General features: G+C 38.5%; 2 protein-coding genes across 3 annotated transcripts; both read left to right on the top strand.

Moving 5' to 3' along the window:
• Positions 1-12,162: 12,162 nt before the first annotated feature.
• On the top strand, positions 12,163-14,489 carry LOC133676936 (7-deoxyloganetin glucosyltransferase-like). Its single transcript, XM_062098748.1, has 2 exons — positions 12,163-12,743; positions 13,497-14,489. The coding sequence occupies exons 1-2, from the start codon at positions 12,236-12,238 to the stop codon at positions 14,423-14,425; spliced, it is 1,437 nt and encodes a 478-aa protein (XP_061954732.1). The 5' UTR covers positions 12,163-12,235; the 3' UTR covers positions 14,426-14,489.
• Positions 14,490-20,452: 5,963 nt separating this feature from the next.
• Positions 20,453-22,399, top strand: LOC133676531 (7-deoxyloganetin glucosyltransferase-like). 2 transcript variants are annotated; one of them, XM_062098209.1, is made up of 2 exons: positions 20,453-21,115; positions 21,425-22,399. In XM_062098209.1, the coding sequence occupies exons 1-2, from the start codon at positions 20,614-20,616 to the stop codon at positions 22,315-22,317; spliced, it is 1,395 nt and encodes a 464-aa protein (XP_061954193.1). In that variant the 5' UTR covers positions 20,453-20,613; the 3' UTR covers positions 22,318-22,399. The 2 variants fall into 2 exon arrangements, with proteins under 2 accessions (XP_061954193.1, XP_061954192.1); XM_062098208.1 differs by having other exon boundaries at positions 20,454-21,115; positions 21,380-22,399.
• Positions 22,400-23,111: the final 712 nt, after the last annotated feature.

The following is a 23,111-nucleotide window of genomic DNA, read 5'->3' as shown; positions in this document are numbered from 1 at the left end:
TGACACTTTTTAACAAATAACCATTGTGTTAAGAGAGTTTAAAAAGAAAACCGACTCTTAAAATGATACGGAAGCTTTAAACAGAAAATGAAGGATGATGCGCAGGCATGGCATGGCAATCATCCTTTAACTGTGCCCAAACCAATGACTGTGTCCAATATGCTCATTAATAACTAAAATTTTCCAAGATGAACTGTATGCTTTGTACTATCTTTTTTTTATATATATAGTAAACGAGTGAATTATATATTAAACAGCCCCATCAAGTAGGTGGAACTGAATGAAAAATAAATACAATGGGAATATAAAAGAAATAGAAGACCAAAGTGACGAGGGACCTAATTAATTAGTCCAGTTCATAATACATTCTGGATTTCTAAAAAGATCTGAGCCTGTGTGGCTGAAATTTCTAACTGAAGACTTCAACCAGAAGGCCAAACGGTGAAAGGTGAGATAAAAAATCATATCCCAATCTGGAGCCTTAGATTCGAAGATTAGGCGGTTGTGCGCTATCCAAATTGACCAGTACAGACCTTTGCAGAGGAGGTTAATAGCACGTCGCTGAAAATTTCCATTAATCAAACCGGACCATTCCTGTAGATTTTGATATGGGTCTTTGTGTAGACAACCTAAACACCCAAACCAGTTCAAGAAACGACCCCAAAGAGACCATGTTATAGGACACCAATGGAAGAGATGATTAATTGTCTCAATTTCCTTGCAGCAGAATGGGCAGTGAGATTCCTCATATTTAATGATTCTCCTCTCAGCTAAAAAACTCCATGTACTCAAACTGCCATGAGGAAGAACCCATATGACATCTACTTTTGGAGGGGCATAACTATTCCATAGCAGAACAGGGGAGTGATTATTTTCAGTTGCCGATAGACTATAAAAAAGAACGCAACCTGATTGAGCTGAGTACATGCCAGAGCTGTGAAATTTCCATAACTTGTGGTCTGCACCATCTGAGAAAATGAGACCACGCTGCACCTCTGCGATCAAGCTTTCCCTCATACAGTTTTCACGAGGCCGGAGGGGTCTTCTCTAGGATAGGTTGAAAGATGTATCTGTCAAATCACATATATCTGCAAGGCTGGATTTTTGCTGTAGGGAGAGGTTATACAGTCTGGGGAATAAGAGTTGGAGAGTGGTTATAGAGCCAAGCCAAGAGTCAGTCCAAAACCGGATGTTCCTCCCATCACCCACCTTGAACCCGACATTTGCATGTAAAAGATTGGCTATGTTTTGTGTTGAGAAGATCGCCGAAACAATGCCATGCCAAGTTGGAGATAAAGAACCTGTAAACTCAGGGATACCGTTAATAAAGTGAGGTCGGTATTTTAGAAGAATGTGTTCTTGCCAGCCTCCTACCACTCCATTATCTAGATTCCAAAGCCATTTAAATAGCATAGCCAAATTTTTGTTGTGGATGGATCCTAGCCTGAGACCACCAGAAGATTTACTCTTTATTACCTTGTGTCAGGCCACCTTAAAAATGCCATGAGATGTTGAAGTTCCTTTCCAGAGAAAAGACCGGGGTAGAGAAGAGATGACTTTAATAATACCCTTTGGCATAACAAAAACTGACATGTAGAACAAAGGAAGAGAGCTTAAGACTGATTTAATTAGACATAACCTTCCCGCCATGCTAGAAAAATTCCCTTTCCATATGCTTAGCTTTGCTCTGATAGTGGACAACACTGGTTTCCAAGTAGAGAGTCTGCTGGGATTGGCTCCAAGAGGTAGTCCAAGGTACCTGACCGGGAAAGTATCACTACGACAAAAAACTGAGTTCACCAAGCTAGAGGTGTAGTCGTTGTCCAAGTTGATACCTATTAGAGAGCTTTTATAGAAATTAACTTTCAATCCGGAAATGATCTCAAACCTACGAAGTATCCTCTTAGCATGTAGAAGAGAGGGAAAATCATTTGGCAGGAAAATCAGAGAGTCATCGGCATATTGCAAATGAGTTATGTAATGTCCTGGAGCAGTCTGTAAGCCTTTGAAATAACCTGAAGCTGATGCCCTATTGAATAAAACTGTTAATCCCTGAACTGCGATGTCAAATAGAAAAGGAGAGAGAGGGTCCCCTTGCCTGAGACCCCTCTTCAGACTAAATTCTCTACTGGGGGAACCGTTTATCAAGATGGCTAATTTAGAAGTGGATAAGCATTCAAAGATCAACTTCCTCCAGTGTGGGCCAAAACCCATGTATCCCATGCTTGTGTCAATATGTTCCCATAAAATTGAGTCAAAGGCTTTATGGAAATCTATCTTCAGTAAGAGGCCATGCTCCTTCTTGCTGCGCACACCATGGACAACCTCATTTGCTATCATGAACCCATCTAAAATCTAACGCCCAGCAATGAATGCAGATTGGTTAACACTGATTACATCTGTCAAGACATTTCTAAGCCTAGTGGACAATAGTTTTGCCACTATTTTATATAACCCGTGAATCAAGCTTATCGGACGAAAATGTGAGAATCTGCTCAGCCCCTTTGATTTTGGAATCAGAGTTACAAAAGAAAAGCTGATACCTTTTGGAAGTTTACTGGTTCTGAAAAAACTTTTAACCAACATAAAAACCTCTGAGTTGATGATATTCCATACCTTTTTATAGAAGGAGAAGGTGAAACCATCGGGGCCAGGGGCTTTAGAACCATCACAGTCCCACACAGCTTGCTTAACTTCTTCCATTGAAAGTGATCTTTCTAGCCAAATAGACTTTGCTTCTGAAATTTTAGAGAACCCCGAGCCTCCCATTTCAATTCTTTTACACGTTGCTTTCCGGAACAAGGATGAGAAGAAGTTGATAGCGCCTTCTTTTATATCATTTGGGGAGACTAGGTGACTACCATTATGATCAATCTTACTAATGTAGTTGCGGCCTTTCCTTAGACTTGCTGATATGTGGAAAAAACGAGTGTTCTTATCCCCCATTTTACACCAGTTTTGATGAGATTTTTGTCTCCAGATATCTTCAACCCTTCTATTAACCTCCCATAAATCAGAGTTCAACCCCTGGAGCTTTGTTTTTTCGGTCTCAGACAAGGGACACACTTCGCTTTTGTTTTCAAGTGTTGTAATGGAGTTCTGGATGTCTGCAAGTTTTAGATTCTGATCCCCGAAAGTGGATTTATTCCATTGTCTCAGCTTTTTTTCCCATGATCCCCAGCTTCTTAATCAGACTATACTCACCTGAAAACTCCTTACAACTATCAGACCAGAGGGCCTCAAAATCTGTTAAGAAAAAAGGGTGTGATAGCCAGCAGTTTATGAAACGGAACTGCTTCCACCCCCAGTTTACCTCAGGGCTTTGGAGGAGCAACTGACAATGATCTAACATCCCTCTAGGGTAGCGGTAAAGAGATAGAGACGGGAACTGCAGCTGAAATTCCGGGGAAGCAAAAGCTCTATCAATGCGACTCATAGACCCGCCCCTAAACCAAGTGAACCAGTGCCCCTACATATTGTATTCAACCAGTTCACAGTCGGATATGAATCTGCGGAATGAAGTTGAACCTGATAGATTAAGGTTACCACTACTTCTCTCATTAGGGAGTAGAGTTTCGTTGAAATCGCCTATCACCACCAGTGGTAGTTCAAAAGCAAACTTAAGAGTGGTGATTTCTTCCCATACATCAGCATGTTCTTTCACTGAAGATGCAGTGTAGACACCAACTATCATACAATTAAAAGAAGAGGGAATATGCGTGCCCCATAGGCTGATCCACTGCCCCCCAAATTCTATGGAGTTATCTTCAAAAACAGAGTTATCCCACATTGCTATAATCCCTCCTGATTTCCCTACAGATTCTAGAGAAGTCCATTTGACAGTTGCAATATTCCACAAATTTCTAATGAAAGAGTCACAACAATTATTTTTCTTGGTTTCTAAAAGGAAGCATATACCAACATTATTTTTTATAAGCCTATTCCGGATGGAATTTCGTTTATGTGCCATACCTAAACCACAGCTGTTCCAAGCAAAGATATTCATAACGAGAACAAAAACCAAGGCAGACTAGACTTAGCAGGGTAGAAAACTTACAACTGATTAACTGATGTCCACTCCTCTACTTCTCTGTCAATGTTTCTCATTATTCCTTCTTCGTACCCTTTTAGTTCTTGCGGGTTTCTCAAACCTAAAGCCACAACATCTTGTATCATTTGTTGAGTCTCCTTTTCACTGTCAAACCCATTGTCTGGATGCTTCATACAGGTGATTTGAAACCGAATATTTCCTTGTTGGATTCCTAAGTTTAAGGAGTCTGAAGAATCACAATCCTCTATAGTGTTAGCAACACTACCACTGGCTTGCAACAACTTTAGTTTTCTTATTTTATGGCTATTTTCACTTGCGTTTTCATTGGTCGTGTCTGTAAAGGTTTGTGGGCTGCTTTGAGGGTTCAACAGGGGTGGTAAATGGAGATGCTTGCCATTGGTTTCATCATCCATGGAGGCGTAGTTATGGTTCTTTCCAACGCAGGATGACTCGATAACAGGGGATGATATGGTGTCTTGTAGAGGTGTGTTATTTTGGGTGATGGTTACCTTCATTGCAAGAAGGTTGGGTGCTCCATCAGAAATATGAGCTGCAAACGATCTAACTTTCATCACATTCTTCCTTTTGCTGAATGAAGTTTTAGGTGGAAGCCCTCTGGCTCTTCTAAGCTTCGTATCTTTTATTTTTCCTTCCAACTCCATTTCCACTATTTCTTATGGTTCTGCCAGGTCACGTATGAATGCAGAGAAAGATTGTTGTTGTGTATTCTGGCTCTGATTTTGGGCTAGTATCATGTGTCTCGTTAGTTTTGGGGTAGGCCTTATAACCTGGGTTGAGGAGGCTTTAGTTTGTGCTTGTTTTTTTTATCGAGGCCCACTCTTAAAAAGGGTATTGCTGAGTCATCTGGGTTGCTATAGTTGGTTTCTGCCACTTGTATTTTTTCCTTAATGGTGTCATAACATGGCTCTATAGAGGAAGATTGATAAGAGGCGGTGTGCATTTGCTGGTTTTTTGTTTGTAGCTTGTGTGTTTCCTTAGTTTCAGGAAAAAGGCAGAAGATTTTGTATGTTGTGTCAGATTGGTCTAGGTTGCTGGGTAATTCAATGTACCTTGTGCAGAGAATGAGAGAGGGGTCATTTTGCATGTCCTTGTCCTGTTGCACTGGTGAGGTCCAGTCAGCTTCTAGTTCATTTATACTGGCCGTCAAAAACTCTTCAGGAGGTATAAATTTACTGCATGTCTCTTCATCTGATTCTTCAGTGCCTGATGTATCCATTGAGTATTTAATTGTGGTAAGTAGGGGGCTAAAACCTGGCTTCATTTCCATGACTGATATATCAAATTCCTCTCCATCTAGAATTAGTGAAAGCTGCTTATTTAAAATCGTGAAAGAGGTTGTGCTCAGAAGCACCTTGACTCCCATAAGTGAACCTTGACTCACACTTGTAATGTCGTAACCAATCATCTTGCCTACATCTTCTACCATGAATTCAATACATATGTGGTTCCATCCAATTAGAGGAAGTCCCAGAATAGACACCCAAACAAATCTGTCTACTGCTTTTACTTCCCTCTTCCATGGTTTGATACTAGAGAAGTAGTTTGCCAAAGCAGAGCAACTGTTTATTAATTCTTTCTCCACGGTCTCTTTGTCTGTAAAGGTGATAATTGCTTAGCTTGCTCCCAGGAAGCGAAATCCAATTGCCTTCTTAACAGTTTTCAAAATCATATGCTCCAGTGGTGCATAGTCCACTTCTGTGGCTATAGAACCGACTAAACTTCTCAATAGCCATTCCTTGTCATCCTGTGTAGACTCATACACCACAGTCTTCTTTGATGGTTGTTGGACTAAAAGAGCTTCAACAAAGGTCCTGTTGTCTCTGAGGGCTAGTTTGGGCGAGATTTTGGTTTTTGGCTTTGTGGTGAGGGTTGTCTTTTCCCTGGAATCTATAGGTGTTTGGAATCTTGCTAAGTTTGATGAATTTTGAAAGAGTCAAACCATATAAGATTCAATTTGTCACAAAGTTATGTTTCTTCTAAATGGGAGAAGAAAGTTACAAAACCAAACTGTCTCCCTATTTTTGTTTTTTTTCTTGGAAACAAAGAGATTGGTGACCAGACTAATTTTTGAAAAAGCTTTTTTGAGATCTTGGTATTCAATCCAAGACAGAAAACGTTCAAAATAAAACTTAGTAAAAACAGAGGGAGTAGGAGTTGTGTTAGGTAAGTGTTTGTTGTTTTGACTGTTGTTTATATAACACATAGGTTGCAGAAAGTTCATGGTGGCAGGATGAAGGGGGGTGTTGTGTATGTTTAATAGGGACATTGGCAGGTGTTTGTGGGGTTGGATTGTAAGAGGGAGGTTTGAAAGAGGTTGCTAAGACCTGGGTTGCAGGGAAGGGGATGATAGACAAAAGGGGAAGTGTTTTGAATGGGAGCATCGTTGTAGGGGAGAGGATGATAGACAGATGTGACTACAGCAGCTTCAAAAAAAGACTTGGAACAGTGCTGAAATTTCTGGTTGTTGCTGGTAATGTGAAAAATGAGGGGATCGGATAGATCTCCTCCCTGCTGCCTTTCCTGTGCCAGCTGTGTCACCAATGGAGACCTTTATGCATCTTGAGGAAACGAGGAGGGAGAAGACATCGTCCGGCCAGAGCTAACCGGTCTTCACCATTTGCTTTGTTTGCTGCAGCCCTGTTTCATTCTTCATGGTCGATACTATGCATGAGCTCCACTCTTCATCCAAGCAATAGCTCCGGTGGAGGAAAGGGGAGAGATTGGCTGTCTCTTGATGATCTGGCTGCAGTTCTCTGTCCTATTCTCTTTCCTCCTGTTAAGATCGTCGATGTTGCTGTGTGAGCTGCTTACTTTCCTTCACTTTTGGCTTACTGTTTACTTTTGGCTTACTTGGGCGATGAAAGATCTCTTCAGATCTGCAGCGAGATGATCTTTTTTACTATCTTTCTCTATGCTATAAATAACGCAACAACAAGGTGGAGTTGTTTTTGACATAGAAAGGAAAACACGCAAGAGGCAGCCGACAGTGATAGCAGCATAGATGTCTCAGCACATTCAGTTACAGGAGTGGGCCTTGTAAAAAAAGGCATCACATGCCAGGTGAAAGGAACAAGGCTAATCAACAAGGCAATAAACCCATGTGTAATAGGGCTTATCACTCCTTCAGCCTAGGTTTTAAGGCCCTCCTCCAAAACAGCTAGAGCCTTGAATTTAGACCAGAACTAATTGCAGAACTCCTTCTCTGATTTCATACGTGACCTGGCAAAGCCCCAAGAAGTAGTGGAAATGGAACTAAAGGAAAGAAAAAGGAAAAAGCTTAGACAAACCAGAAGACTTGGCTCTAAATATACATACAGAAAAGGGAAGAAAGTGAAGAAAGACAGACATGCTTTGGCTCACAACGGCATATCAGATGTTGTACCAGACTCTTACAGAAACACATCTCTAAAAGACAATGACTCATCCCCTGCTATTAAGTCATCTACTGATAAACATGAAGATATTACCTCTAAACATGCATCCATGGGTACAGAGACCAGTGATACACAGACTCGTCTACCAACCCCCTTGAGCTCTCAGTGCAGCCAGCAGGCCTCCTCAGAAGCAATCAATGAAAACAATAGGAATGTTAGAAGCAAAACAAGGAAAATGAAACTATTGCAAGCTAGTGGTAGTGTAGCTAACACTAAGAAAGGTGACTCTTCTGATTCCCTCAATTCAGGAATTAAGCAAGGAAATGTTCGGTTCCAGACAACCTGCGAGAATAATCGAGTTGATGGTTTTGATAGAGAAAAGGAGACCTAGGAAATGTTACATGATGCAGCGGCTATGGGCTTGGGAATATTCCAAGATCTTATAGGGTATAAAGAGAGAGTTTGGGGGAACATTGATAGAGAAGTAGACAAGTGGACATCAACCAATCAGTTGTAAGTTCCTCACCCTGCTAAGTTTTGATCTGGCATGGTTTTGCTCTATCTATGAATATCTTTGTTTGGAACAGTTGTGGGTTGGGTATGTTGAACAAACGATATTCCATCTGGAATAGGTTGCTCCACAGTAATATTGATATCTGCTTTCTATTAAAAACAAAAAAAGATAACTGTTGCGATTCTTACATCAGAAATTTGTGGAATGTTGTAACTATTAAATGGGCTTTTCTAGAGTCTCTAGGTAAATCATAGTGATGTGGGATAGTTCTATCTTTGAGGTTAATTCCATAGAATTTAGGGGGCAATGGATCAGCCTATGCGGCAAACATGTTACTTCTTCCTTTAACTGCATGGTAGTTGGTGTATATGTTGCATCTTCTGTGCAAGATCGTGCTAAGCTATGGGAAAACATCACCACTCTAAAGTTTGCCTTTGAATTACCAATGGTGGTGATAGGTGATTTCAATGAAACTCTTCATGCTTATGAGAGAAGTAGTGGCTACATTAATCATTCAGGGTCAGCTGCTCTCCGTAATTTCCTGTTCGATTGTGCTCTGATTGAATTCAAACTGCAGGGCAGCCGTTTCACTTGGTTTAAGGGGGGTTCCATGAGCTGTATCGACAGGGCCTTTGCATTTTCAGAGTTCCACCTTCAGTTCCCATTCTTATCACTTTGCCGCTACCCTGGGGGGATGTCTGATCACTGTCAATTGCTTCTTCAGACACCAAAGGTAGATTGGGGATGGAAACCTTTCCGCTTCATAAATAGTTGGTTGTCACACCATTCATTTTCAGCTGATTTTGAGATCTTCTGGTCTAATAGCTGCAAGGAATTTCCAGGTGACTATAGATTGGTAAAGAAACTAGGAACTCTGGGGAAAAGACTGAGACAATGGAACAAATCCACCTTCGGTAATCAAAACTCAAAACTTGCAGACATTCAAAACTCCATCACAACCATCGAAGATTTAAGCGAGGTACGCCTCTTATCTGAGACTGAAAAAACAAAGCTCAAGAATCTAAACTCTAAGCTTTGGGAGGTTAGCAGGAAGGTTGAGGATTTTTGGAGGTAGAAATCCCGCCAAAACTGGTGCAAAAATAGGGATAAAAACACTCGTTTCTTCCACCTTTCAGCAAGTTTAAGGAATGGTCGCAACCACATCAGCAAGATTGAGTAGAACGGTAGATTTTTAGTCTCTCCAAATGACATCAAAGAAGGTGCTGTCAACTTCTTCTCAACTCTGTTTGCCAAGCCATAATATAGAAGAATTGAAATGGGAGGCTCGAGGTTCTCTAAAATTTCAAAAGCAAGATTAGTTTGGTTAGAAAGACTGCCTCCATTGGAGGAAGTGAAGCAAGCCGTATGGGATTGTGATGGTTCAAAAGCTCCTAGTCCTGATGGGTTCACCTTCTCCTTCTATAAAAAGGCATGGAATCTTATCAGCTCTAACATCTTTGTGATGGTCAAAGAATTTTTCAGAATAGGTAAATTACCAAAGGGGATCGGCTCGTCCTTCTTGACTCTGATCCCGAAGCCGAGCAGATTCTCCCAATTTCGACGATTAGTTTGATTCATGGGTTATATAAAATAGTGGCAAAACTCTTATACACTAGGCTCCGAAGCATTCTGCCAGATGTGATAAGTGTAAACCAGTCTGCTTTCATTGTCGGGCATCAAATTTTAGATGGGTTCATGATAGCAAACGAGGTTATCCATGGTATTCATAGCAAAAAGTACCACGGGTTTTTGCTAAAGGTAGATTTTCATAAATCCTTCAACTCAATTTTGTGGGAGCATATCAATTCTACCATGGGCTATATGGGTTTTGGCTCTCATTAGAGGAAATCAATTTTTGAATGTTTGTCCACATCTAAATTGGCCATCCTGATTAACAGCTTTCCTAGCAGAGAATTCAGTATGGAGAGGGGTCTCAGGTAAGGGGACCCCCTCTCTCCTTTCCTTTTTGACATAGCAGTTCAGGGGCTCACAGTTTTATTCAACAGGGCATCGGATTCAGGTTACTTTAAAGGTTTGCAGACTTTTCAAGGACATCACATAACCCATTTGCAATATGCAGATGACACTCTGATTTTCCTGCCAAATGATTATTCCTCTCTACTCCATGCCAAGAGGATCCTACGCTGGTTTGAGATCATTTCAAGACTGAAAGTTAATTTCTATAAAAGCTCACTTATAGGAATTAATTTGGATAATGAATACACTTCAGGTCTGGCTAACGCAATTTTTTGTCGCAGTTACACCTTCCCAATCAGATACCTTGGGCTGCCTCTTGGTGCTAACCTAAATAGGCTCTCCACTTGGAAACCGGTATTGCCCACAATTAGAGCAAAGTTAAGCAAATGGAAAGGGAAGTTTTTAAGCATGACTGGGAGGATATGCCTTATTAAATCTGTCTTAAACTCTCTACCTCTATACTACATGTTTGTTTTTACTATTCCAAAGGGCATTACAAAAGCTATATCCTCCATCAACCGTTGTTTTCTCTGGAAGGGCACCTCAAATTCACATGGTATTTGTAAGGTTGCTTGGCACAAGGTAATTAAGAGTAAGCCACTTGGAGGTCTTGGGCTGGGTTCTATTCACAGCAAAAATTTGGCTCTGATGTTTAAATGGCTTTGGAACCTTGATAAAGGAGTGGTAGGAGGTTGGCAAGAACTTATCCTACGAAAGTACCGACCACATTTTGCAAATGGCCTTCCTGTGTTTGTAGGTTCTTTATCTCCAACTTGGCGTGGCATGGTATCTGCAATTTCCTTAAATCACAGTACAATCGCTCCCCTCTAATCCAATGTCGGGTTCAATGTGGGTGATAGGAGAAACATCAGGTTCTAGTCTGATTCCTGGCTAGGCCACGCAGCCCCTCTCCAATTCATGTTTCCTAGGCTTTACAACCTCTCCCTGCAGCAATCTTTAAGCATTGCAGAAGTTCATAACCCAACTGATAACTCAATCAATCTTTCTTGGAGAAGACCCATGCGAGCCCGAGAGCCCTGCATGCGTGGAAGCTTGATAGCAGAAGTGGAACGTGGTCTAGTCTTCTCTGATGGTGAAGACAACAAGATTTGGAAATCCCACAACTCCAACGTTTACACAGTCTCCTCCGAGTGCCATTTTTTTTATGGTTTTAATGTTTCAGCAAATCTTCACTCCCCTAATCTGCTTTGGAAAGGGTTTGTGCCTTCAAAAATAGATGTATTCATATGGCTTCTCTTAAATGGCAGTATCTGCACAAAATTTTCTTAGCTGAGAGGAGAATCATCAATTATGAGGAAGCTCTATGTCCTTTCTTCTGCAAGGAGATTGAGACTATACATCATCTCTTCCATCTTTGTCCTACATCATGGTCTCTCTGGGGTAGACTCTTTAGTTGGTTTGGGTGTGTAGGCTGTCTACCAAAGGACCCAAATCATAACCTCCAGGAATGGGCCGGCCTGGTAAAAGAAAAATTTCAGCGTCAGGCAATTACCCTTCTCTGTAAAGAATTATACTGGTCAATTTAGATAGCGCGCAACCATATGATCTTTGACACCAAAACTCCAGACTGGGATGTGATTTTTGACCTCACCTTTCATCGGTTGGCATTTTAGTTGAAATCCTCTGTTAAAAATTTCAGTTATACAGGTTCTGATCTTTATAGAAATCCTGAATGTATCATGAACTGGACTAACTAGTCGGGGCTATAGATTCCTCACTTTCTTTATGTTTTTTAATTACCCATGTAATCTTCTTTAGCAGCTCTCATCTTTTTAATGGGGATGCTTTATTTATAATATTCTCGATTACAATATAAAAAAAATGGTCAATTTAGGGCTATACCGCATAGACTTGTATTTTGGTACAATTGTGAGCTGTGATTCAAAAATTAATTAGTTGTTTTTTATTTTTTATGTCTGATCTACCTTTAAAAAAAAGAGAAATATATAAAAAAAATATTTTTATTTAAAATTATAAAAAAAATCATTTAAAATTTTATCTTCTAATTATAATTTTTTAAAAAAATAAATCCAAAAAAACAACTAATAAACTACTACTTGTTATTCCCTCGTGCCTGTAAAAATTCTCGTCGTTATGATCACTAGAGTACAACTACAATGACTTGGCAAAACATGACATTAATAAAATAAAAATGAAAAGTTCAAGGAAGATACAAATTTGGAAATAGAAAAACAAGCATTTCTGGCTATAAATGACAGGAAAAGAATTGTTGAGACTGAACAGAGAGAAGCAAGCAAGCTAGCTAGTAAGAGAGATATGGGATCCATTTCCAAGCCTCATGTTGTTGTGATCCCATGTCCACTCCAAGGTCATATAAAGACTATGCTTAAACTTGCGAAGCTTCTTCACTACAAAGGTCTTCACATCACGTTTGTCAGCACAGAATTCAATCACAAACGTTTCCTTAGGTCAAGAGGACCTCATGCCCTTGATGACTTGCCTGGCTTCCATTTTAGAACCATTCCCGATGGTCTCCCTCCTTCAGATATTGATGCCACCCAAGACATTCCTTCTCTTTGTGATGCCATGAACAAGAATTTCTTAGCACCCTTTAAAGATCTTCTTTTACAGCTCAAAAATACAGTATCGGAGAACAACCCTCCGGTTACCTGCATTGTTTCTGATCCTTTTGCTCCATTCTCCATCAAAGCTGGGGAAGAAGTTGGTCTTCCAGTTGTGATGTATGCCACTATGAATGCATGTGGCTATATGGGATTTAAACAGCTCCATGCTCTCAGAGAGAGAGGCTTCACCCCAATCAAAGGTATATTCACATATATACTTGTTTAATTACAAGTGAACTTCCAAGCAAAGTGGCTTTGTTACTATTATACAAATAATTTAGAAAATTATAGAGTATAACAGACTTCGATCATTTGTTATTCTATTATTCTAATACATAGTAATTATAGACAAAATTCTTACGATGGCAGGGGGTATCTTGGTGGTTCCCTCTTACTCTTAGATTTTTTTTATTTATCAGTAGGTTTTTTCAGTGAAAGATATATTTCAAACTCAGCTTGAAATCTCATTGAATATTTGGCTTATAAAAAATTATCTAGTTTTTAACGAGGTATAGCTGGATTGAGTTTCTAATTTCTTTTTTTATCTTGCATATAGATTATCGGTTTGGCTAAAATATACTAAACCTAATTTCAGCTATATTGATAATGATTTTATTTATAGAATAGATAATATTCAGATATAAACATATACAAATCACTAATTTAACTACTCTTTCTTTTTTATATTTCTCTTTATTCTTTCCTTATCTCATTTACAGCGCATTCATTTTATTTTTCTCTAAATGATATTTAACTTTTTAGAAATTATCTTTTAAATAAAAAATTTTTATTCATACTCTCTATTATTATTAAAAAAAATATTACAATTTAATTAGTTTGATATGTCCGCGTTCCGAGAAAAATTACCAAGCTTAAATCACACAGGCAAGATCAATGATTATGAGCAATAAATTTTCATTTTGAGCTTGGTCTAATAAGATTGTGTGTTGCAGATTTGAGCAGTCTAAGCAACGGCTATCTTGAGACAAAAGTAGACTGGGCTCCTGGTATGAAAGACGTTCGTCTTAAACATTTTCCATTTATTGAAACAACAGATTCAGATGAGGTTGTATTTAACTTTGTCATTGGAGCTGCTGAAACTTCTGCTAAAGCTCGTGCAATTGCTTTTCATACTTTTGACGCCTTGGAACCAGAAGTTTTAGGTGGCCTTTCCACTATTTTCCCTCGAGTTTATTCCATTGGTCCACTCCAGTTACTCCTAAATCAATTCGAAGAAAATGGCTTGAAGTCTATTGGCTACAGTCTATGGAAAGAAGACCATGAGTGTCTCCAATGGCTGGAAACAAGGGAACCCAAATCAGTGGTGTACGTGAATTTTGGAAGCATAACAGTGATGACAGCTGATCAACTGGTGGAGTTTGCAATGGGATTAGTTAATAGTAATATCCCATTCTTGTGGATTATAAGACCAGATTTGGTCGTCGGTGAATCAGCTGTTTTACCAGCTGAATTTGCAGAGGAAACTGAAAAGCGTGGCTTTATTACAAGTTGGTGTCCACAAGAGGAAGTGCTTAACCATCCAGCAGTTGGAGGGTTTCTAACTCATAGTGGCTGGGGTTCAACCATTGAGAGCTTGTGTGCTGGTGTTCCAATGGTGTGTTGGCCCTTCTTCGGTGATCAAGCAATGAACTGTAGATATAGCTGCAATGAATGGGGAGTTGGAATGGAGATTGATAGTAACGTCAAGAGGGAAGAAGTGGAGATGCTGGTGAAGGAGCTAATGGAAGGGGAAAAGGGTGAGAAAATGAGGGGAAAGGCTATGGAGTGGAAAAGGTTGGCTGAAGAAGCTGTTGGGCCAGAGGGTGCATCATCCATTAATTTGGACAAGTTCATCCATGAAATAATCTCTTCAAACAATTAGATCGTCACACTAGAAATAAAAAATTCATGAAAAGATCAAATTTCGTTCGTCTGTTAAAAGATCAAATATCATTCCTTCCCTGTCCGTTGCCTTTTATTGGAATTTAAATATCATAATAAATAAATGCTCCATTTTCAAACATGGTAGGATATCTTGGAAACATGTTGATACTTCTATCTTTATATCCAAAGCTATCATATTATCAAATACTTTGTTTTCTAATGTTATACGTTTTCGTTAAATTGTGAGTGTTTTTCAGTATCTTATTTTTGAGAGAACAAATATTTGCTTTGTTGTTAACAGAGTCTGTCAGTTTATGCATGTTCTTACATACTCTCATTGGATTGCTGTTAAACGCATTTTACGTTATCTTAAGGGTACGACAACACATGGCCTACATATTACTCATAGTTCTTCCTTTCCATTACATTGCTTTACAAATGTAGATTTTGCAGGTAGTATTGATGATAAAAAAATCTACAAGTGATTATCTTGTGTCCTTTGGTTATCTTAAGCAACGTACAGTTGCTCGCTCCTCTACTGAAGCTGAGTACAAAACCTTAGTAGATGGTACTGCTGAGGTTATCTGGCTTGAGTATATTTACAAATCTTCAGATTCTATCTGTTTCAGCTCTTATCATTTGATGTTATAATTTTGGTGCTACTTATTTATCTACGAATCATGTTTTTCATTTTTACACAAAACATGTTGAGGTCGATTATCATTTTGTTTGAGATAGAGTTGCGAAGAAGGAGATTCAGATTCGTTTCATTTCCTCTTAGGATCAACTTGCATATGTCTTTACTAAGCCACTTCATACTACTTCGTTTACTGCTTTTCGTTTCAAGCTTCGGGTCGATCCTCTACCCTCAGCTTGAGGAAGCATATTATAGAATGTATACTATATAGGAAATATTATAGGCACTACTCTAGTATTGTATTCTATACATTAACTATTGTATATTGTCCTACATATATAAACTAAAAAGGATTGGTTGAATCAAAGGTTAAGCCTCCTAATTATTCTCCACTGTTACCGGTGAGTCGATGATTTTGCCAGCTGAGTTTCAAGTGGAAACTGGAAACTCAAAATCGTGGTTTCGTAACTAGTTAGTCTCCACAAGAGGAAGTTCTGAACCACCCATCAGTCGGGGGATTTCTGACTCATACTGGTTGGAATTCGATTATTGAAAGCTTGTGTGCTGGAGTGCCAGTGATATGTTGGCCTTTATTAGCTGATCAACCAATAAATTGTAGCTATGCTTGCATTGAATGGGGAGTTGGCATGGAAATTGATAACAATGTCAAGAGAGAAAAAGTGGAGAAGCTTATCAGGAACTTGATTGGAGGAGAAGAGTGTTAGAAAATGGTTCATCATCCATTAATTTAGACAGGTTCATCAATGAAATGTTACAATCAAACATCACTTTGTAACCTATGATCATTCAAAAGAGAAAATACTTTTGTGATGGGATTTTATTGCTTGCGAATTGAACAGATAGCTAGTGTTTGCACTAATGGTGTTTGTCTGGATCGTCCATGTGCATGGTTGTCTGTAACGTCCCAAGAACCTAGCACGCAACTGAACAGCTTCTAGGTCCACAAAGACATATCTAGTCCAATGAGCTCGGGCGTAGAAATTTGTCCATTGAACAGTCCCTGTTAAAGATCAATCCAGAAATTAATTTATCACTGCCTCCTATTCTTTGAGTTTCTCAGAAGGCTCCAACTAAGTATTCAGGAATGCTTGTAGACTGAGATTTTTCACCACCAAACATTCTTGAATTTGGCAGAAGGCTCCGATTAACGAACCGAGAATCAAGAGCACTTTTTTATTATTTTTTTATTTTCAAATCATTTTAATATATTCATATCAAAAATAAAATTTTAAAATAAAAAATATGTTATTTTAATACAGAAAAACATTCATTAAACAACACGAAACGCTATCTACCGGTCAACTTAAGGAAAAAGAATAATGATACTTTTCATTTGCTACAAGTGGAGGACATAAAACAAAGTACAGTGGAGTGTGAGAGAGAGAAGAAAGAGTGACGTGAGTTAATAGAAATAGCGGTGCGTGTCGTGAGTTGCGCCATGTATACCTCTTCCTGAAGAATGCCATTTAGGAAGGCATTATGAACATCCAACTGATGAATGGTCCAACCATATGAGACAGCAATAGTGAGCACAAGGCGAACTGTTGTAGGCTTAATCACTAGACTGAACGTCTTCAAATAATCAATCCCTTCTTGTTGAGTGAAGTAGCAAGCAACTAATCGTGCTTTATATCGGGCGACCTGACCATCAGCATGTCTTTTTATTTTGTAAACCCATCTACTACCAATCACATTCATAGTTGGATGGGGAGGCACCAACGTCCAAGTCTGATTAAAGTGAAGTGCCTGAAGTTCCTCCTGCATGGCAGTGTCCCAAGTAACATACCTGTTTGCGTCCTTAAATGACAATGGCTCCTGCTGAGGTAAGGTCGTGACTTGTGAGACAGCCGCAATGCTAAGATTAGCATTTTTTTTTCTGGCCGCGGGCGAAGCACCATAGGATGGGTGCGAGCCCGCTGAGATGGAGAGGAGACAGCGGCAGGGACGTGCTGAAGATTGAACTTAGACAGATCAACACATACGTTAATGTCAGGAGGGGAAAGAGAGGAAGAACTTGTGGTTGAAGAACTCAATATAGGCGCAGATCGTGATGGAGACCCAGCAGAAGAAGCACCCACAACAGGGGAGCGAATAGGGGATAAACCAGGGGAGCTGGCAGCAGCATCGGGCGACGACTGTGAGTGTGACGAATCTGAACCTGCAATTGAAGAATGATCATAATAACATGCAGATACTGGTAAGTGAGCCGAAGAAGGTGTAGAAAGTGTAGGGGGCAGTGGTGAAGGGACTGAAGAGGGTTGCATAAGAGGATGTAAAGTGATGGCTATAGAGGGAGTAGAGGGATGTTTGGGTGTTGCTGCAATCTGTTCAGTTTTATCAAGAGGAAAAACATTTTTCATGAAACCAGACATGACGAGCAAGATAAATTTGTTTTGATGACAAATCAAGACATCGATAACCGACATGCGAGGTACTATATCCTAGAAAAACACAAGGAGTGGACCGAAATTCTAACTTGTAAGCATTGTATGGACGAAGAAAAGGAAAGCAGAGACACCCGAAGGTACAAAGAAACGCATAATCAGGTGTCGATTTTAGAAGACATTCAAACGGTGTCTTATTATTAAGAACGGGAGAGGGCATGCGATTAATCAAATAAATAAAACTTTCAAAAGCATAACTCCAATATTTTAGGGGAGCGTGACATTGCCCAAGGAGAGTGAGTCCAATTTCAACAATATGTCTATGACGGCGTTCAACCATGCCATTTTTTTTATGAGTGTGAGGGCAGATCACACGATGATGAATACCAATCGTTTTAAAATATGTATTTAGTTTTTGATATTCACCACCCCAATCGGTTTGAACAGACTTAATTTTTAAGGAGAATTGGCGCTCCACAAGCGCCTGAAACTGATGAAAAATTGCAAAAACATCAGACTTAGCAACCAAAGGATAAAACCATATAAACTTTGTATGAGCATCCACAAAAAAAACAAAATAACGAAAACCATCAGATGACAAGATAAGGGATGGACCCCAAACATCACTAAAAATCAAGTCAAGAGGAGCTCGAGTTTGATGACCTGTAGTTTTTAGAGTCAGACGTGATGACTTGCCTGGAGGGCACGCAGGACAATGAAAATTAAACTGAGTGGACGTACATGACACTTTTTTATTTTTCACCAACAAATGCAGAATACGTGGACTAGGATGTCCAAGGCAACGACGCCAGACATCAGCTGGAGTAGATGGACAAGTAGAGGAAAAGGCTTGAGGCAACAACGTTGCGGATGGTTCGGACAAAACATATAGACCGTCTCTACTCTGACCGGAAAGAAGCACTTCCTTTGTCATGAGATCCTTAACATAAAATAGAGAGGAATGAAATTCAAAAAAAGACGTTATTCTCAAGACAAAATTTTTGAACAGATAGCAGAGGTTTTTTAATGGTAGGAACATGTAAGATATTGGATAAAGTAAACATGCGATTTGGTGAGCGAATTTTAGAGTGAGCAATATTTAAGATAACAAGGCCCTTACCATCACCAATATGTTGATGATTATTTCCAAGATAAGGTTCTGAACTCGTCATACTTACAAGGTCCGGCGTGACATGATGATTTGCACCTGTATCAGGAAACCAAGTAACAGGAGTAGTGGAAGAGGCAGTATTAAATAAAAGATTAGCATTAGCTTGCATATGATGAGTAGCCAATTGAGAACACTGTTGAGCAGTATGCCTATATTCATAACATAGCTGACATTTTATATTGCGAGTATAGTTAGAAAAGCGATTTCCTTGCTGCCCAAAACTTTTAGACTGAGATTTTTCACCACGAAACATTCTTGAATTTGGTAGAAGGCTCCGATTAACGAACCGAGGATCAAGAGCACTCTTTTATTCTTTTCTTTCTAAAAAAATTTTATTATTATTTTCAAATCATTTTAATATATTTATATCAAAAATAAATTTTTAAAATAAAAAATATATTAGTTTAATACAGAAAAACATTTGAAAAACATTCACTAAACAACACGAAACGCTATCTACCGGTCAACTTAAGGAAAAAGAATAATGATACTTTTCATTGGCTACAAGTGGGGGGCATAAAAACAAAGTATAGTGGAGTGTGAGAGAGAGAAGAAAGAGTGTGCGAGTAATATTACTAGAAAGAGTGTCTGTAGTGTATGGCTTATATACACGTCAGGTGGTGTCCTAATGTCCATATCTTTTACAAAAGTCTTGTTATTAGGTAAAAGTTTATCACCTCAACCACAAGGGCGGAGGGGTATAGAAGGTTGAGGTGAGCTGTAACTTAGATAAAAAAATAAATTCTGACTTTTAATATTTAAAATTCTAATTCACTCAAAAATACAGTAATTAATAGTTGGAATAAATTCAGTTTTTTCAATGTTTTAATGGGTTTTAATTCAATTTGTTCAAATGTATTCCCATCAAAAAGCCCTGATTTGACATTAGTATTCCCATCTAATATTATTTAGCATTACAAAATAATTTTTATTAAACAACCAAAACGCATAACGCAGTAAAAATTTAGTTGAAATATTAAATTTTTTTATTAAGTTTTTATATAAATAATATAAAAATGATTTGCAATAAACAGTCGCTATATATGCATGCAGTGAATGGGGAGTTGGTGTAGAGATTAAAAATGATTTCAATGTCAAAATGTTAATGGAAGGAGAAGAGGGTAAGAAAATGAGGGGAAAAGGCATGCAGTGTAAGAAGTTGGCTGAAGAGGCTACTGGCCCAAAAGGTTCATCCTTCTAATTAATCATTGAGTTAATTTGTGGCTTATTTTAATTTTTTAAAAAAAAACAAGTTTTATAATTGGATTTTATTTATTTATTTAGTTATTAATATGGATGTATTTTGGGGCAGCTTGCGTATATATATCTTAATTAATCTCATAAATTCTGAAATTAATGACCATATAAGATTTTAATAATTTTAAAATTTATAATACTTAACCTAATATTTTCTAGAAAATAAATTCACAACTTTATCAGCTAATGAATTTTATTTATGATTTGTTGGAGAAGTGGTGTTTTATGTGAAAGTGATTGTGCATGCATCAATGCGATCCACATGGAACGTCTTGACTCCAAATAAGGTAATTATGAAAAGCTTGATTGTCTGTTGACAACTCATATGTGTATAATTGTTAAATCTGACTTGGGCGGACAAATTGATTCAAAGAACCAATAATGTAAATGGCGTTGAATTTGTAATCAAATCATATAAGCTACTGCTTTATTTATTTAAAACTTAATCACCGCGAAAAATAAAATAATTGAACCTGTACAAGATCCGATCACCCATGACACAAGCACTGGGCCAAGTTTTCTATAAGATGGTGTCATAGAGAACCAAACAAAAACATGTAACATCAAGCTACATGTTTGGTACTTAAAAAGAGACAAACACCCTAAAAGATGATCATTGATGAGATATTATCAGCAGAGATTTCACATCCAATAATATACTGCATGGTCTGCAGTCTTCTGAAGAAACGAAGCAAGCATAGAGAGAGTTGTGAGAGATGGGATCCAAACCAGAAGCTAATTATATGCCTCACATGGTTTTGATCCCGTATCCATTTCAAAGCCATATCAAAACCATGCTTAAATTGGCAAAACTCTTACACTCCAAAGGCTTTCACATAACATTTGTCAACACAGAATTCAATCACCAACGTTTCTTGAAATCAAGAGGCCCAGATGCCCTTGATGGCTTGCCCCACTTCCGGTTTGAAACCATCCCTGATGGCCTCCCTCCTTCACATATAGATGCTTCCCAGGAAACTATTCCCCTTGCCATGGCTGTTGAAAATAATATGTTAGCTCCTTTAAAGGTTCTTCTAGCCAAACTTGACAATCCTCCGATTACTTGCCTAGTTTCTGATGTTTTCATGCGATTCACCATCACAGCTGCTGAAGAACTTGGACTCCCAATTGTGATGTTTGTCACCATGTCTGCATGTGGATATATGGGATTCAAGCAGCTTCATGACCTCCAGGAGAAGGGCTTCCTTCCACTTAAAGGTACTAATCTTGTTGTAGAGGTCACAGGGCACGTGGTTGATCTAGTCTTGATTCTTAGATTAGGTAAATTAAGATCATATTGTGCGCTCAAAACTTTTCAAGAAAGTCTTTGCAAGATCATGAGGCATTTTTATTGATTTAGATTGCCTTGTTATTAGATTATAATCAAGAAAATTCTTGTTTGAACAGAAGCATGATTGTCTGATGATTCTATCCAATGATTGGTCAATATGATCTAACTTTTAACGCGCTGTGTTTTTACAGATGAAAGTTATCTAACAAATGGTTATCTTGAAAATACAATTATAGAAGGAATCCCTGGTATGAAACCGCTCCAACTTAAAGATTTTCCGTATACTCGAAGAATAGATCCAGATGACTTTGCATTCAACTTTGTAATGCAAGCTGCTGAGACTTCTGTTAAGGCTCATGCAATTGCTATTCAGACTTTTGATGCACTGGAGCAAGATGTTTTGGATGGCCTTTCCACTATATTTCCTCGCGTGTATTCCATCGGTCCACTCCAGTTGCTTCTCAATGAAATTCAACAAGATGGTTTGAGCTCTATTGGATACAATTTATGGAAAGAAGATAGTGAATGCCTTCAGTGGCTAGATACCAAGGAGCCCAAGTCAGTTGTCTATGTGAACTTTGGAAGCATAGCAGTGATGACAGCGGAGCAGCTGGTTGAGTTTGCAATGGGACTGGCTAATAGCGAGATCTCGTTCTTGTGGATTATAAGGCCGGATTTGGTTACCGGTGAGTCGGCGATTTTGCCGGCTGAGTTTCAAGTGGAAACTCAGAATCGTGGTTTCGTAACTAGTTGGTGTCCACAAGAGGAAGTTCTGAACCACCCATCAGTCGGGGGATTTCTAACTCATACTGGTTGGAATTCGATTATTGAAAGCTTGTGTGCTGGAGTGCCAGTGATATGTTGGCCTTTATTTGCTGATCAACCAATAAATTGTAGCTATGCTTGCATTGAATGGGGAGTTGGCATGGAGATTGATAACAATGTCAAGAGGGAAGAAGTGGAGAAGCTTATCAGGAACTTGATGGGAGGAGAAGAGTGTAAGAAAATGAGGGAAAAGGCCAAACACTGGAAGAAGGTGGCGGAAGAGGCTACTGTCCCTAATGGTTCATCATCCATTAATTTAGACAGGTTCATCAATGAAATGTTACAATCAAACATCACTCTGTAACCTATGATCATTCAAAAGAGAAAATACTTTTGTGATGGGATTTTATTGCTTGCGAATTGAAGAAAGCTAGTGTTTGCACTCATGGTGTTTGTCTCCATCGTCCATATGGCTGTCTGTAACGTCCCAAGAACCTAGTACGCAACTGAACAGCATCTAGGTCTACAAAGACATATCCTGTCCAATGAGCTCAGGCGTAGAAATTTGTCCATTGAACAGTCCCTGTTAAAGATCAATCCAGAAATTAATTTATCACCGCCTACTATTCTTGAGTTTCTCGGAAGCCTCCAGCTAAATATTCAGGCATGCTTGTTGACTGAGATTTTTCACCACCTACCATTCTTGAGTTTTGCAAAAGCTTTAATTAAACAATCATGAATAATATGTTTGTTATTGGATTTTTAAAATATTTTTGAAAAAAATGAAATTTTCAAAAAAAATTATTTTTTTTATATTTTTAAATCATTTTAATAAACAGATATTAAAAATAAATTTTAAAAATTAAAAAATTATTATTTTAATATATTTTACATAAAAAAAAATACTTTAAAAAATATTCATTATATCATCCGGTATACTTTTCATTTGCAACAAGTGGGGGAATAAAACAAAGTATGGTGGAGTGCGTGAGAAAAGAAAGAGTGCGCGAGTAATATTACTAGAAAGAGTGTCTATAGTGTTTGGCTTATATACACGTCAGCTGGTGTCCTAATGTCCATATCCTTTACAAAAGTCTTGTTATTAAGTAAAAGTTTATTCATGTTTGGCTCACCCACTATTTTTTTTCATTTTTTAAG

This window comes from Populus nigra, chromosome 17 (assembly GCF_951802175.1).
Source record: "Populus nigra chromosome 17, ddPopNigr1.1, whole genome shotgun sequence".
In the NCBI taxonomy this organism is placed as follows: Eukaryota; Viridiplantae; Streptophyta; class Magnoliopsida; order Malpighiales; family Salicaceae; genus Populus; species Populus nigra.
Note: the sequence above shows the minus strand (reverse complement) of the source record. Positions and strands in the feature narration are given on the sequence as shown.

What these genes read in the sequence shown, in the direction of transcription:
- LOC133676936 (XM_062098748.1), top strand. Translation starts at nt 12,236, where the DNA reads ATGGGATCCATTTCCAAGCCTCATGTTGTTGTGATCCCATGTCCACTC. An exon ending in AGGCTTCACCCCAATCAAAG is followed by an intron (nt 12,744 to 13,496) that starts GTATATTCACAT and finishes TGTGTGTTGCAG; the next exon opens with ATTTGAGCAGTCTAAGCAAC.
- LOC133676531 (XM_062098208.1), top strand. Translation starts at nt 20,614, where the DNA reads ATGGGATCCAAACCAGAAGCTAATTATATGCCTCACATGGTTTTGATC. An exon ending in GGGCTTCCTTCCACTTAAAG is followed by an intron (nt 21,116 to 21,379) that starts GTACTAATCTTG and finishes GTGTTTTTACAG; the next exon opens with ATGAAAGTTATCTAACAAAT.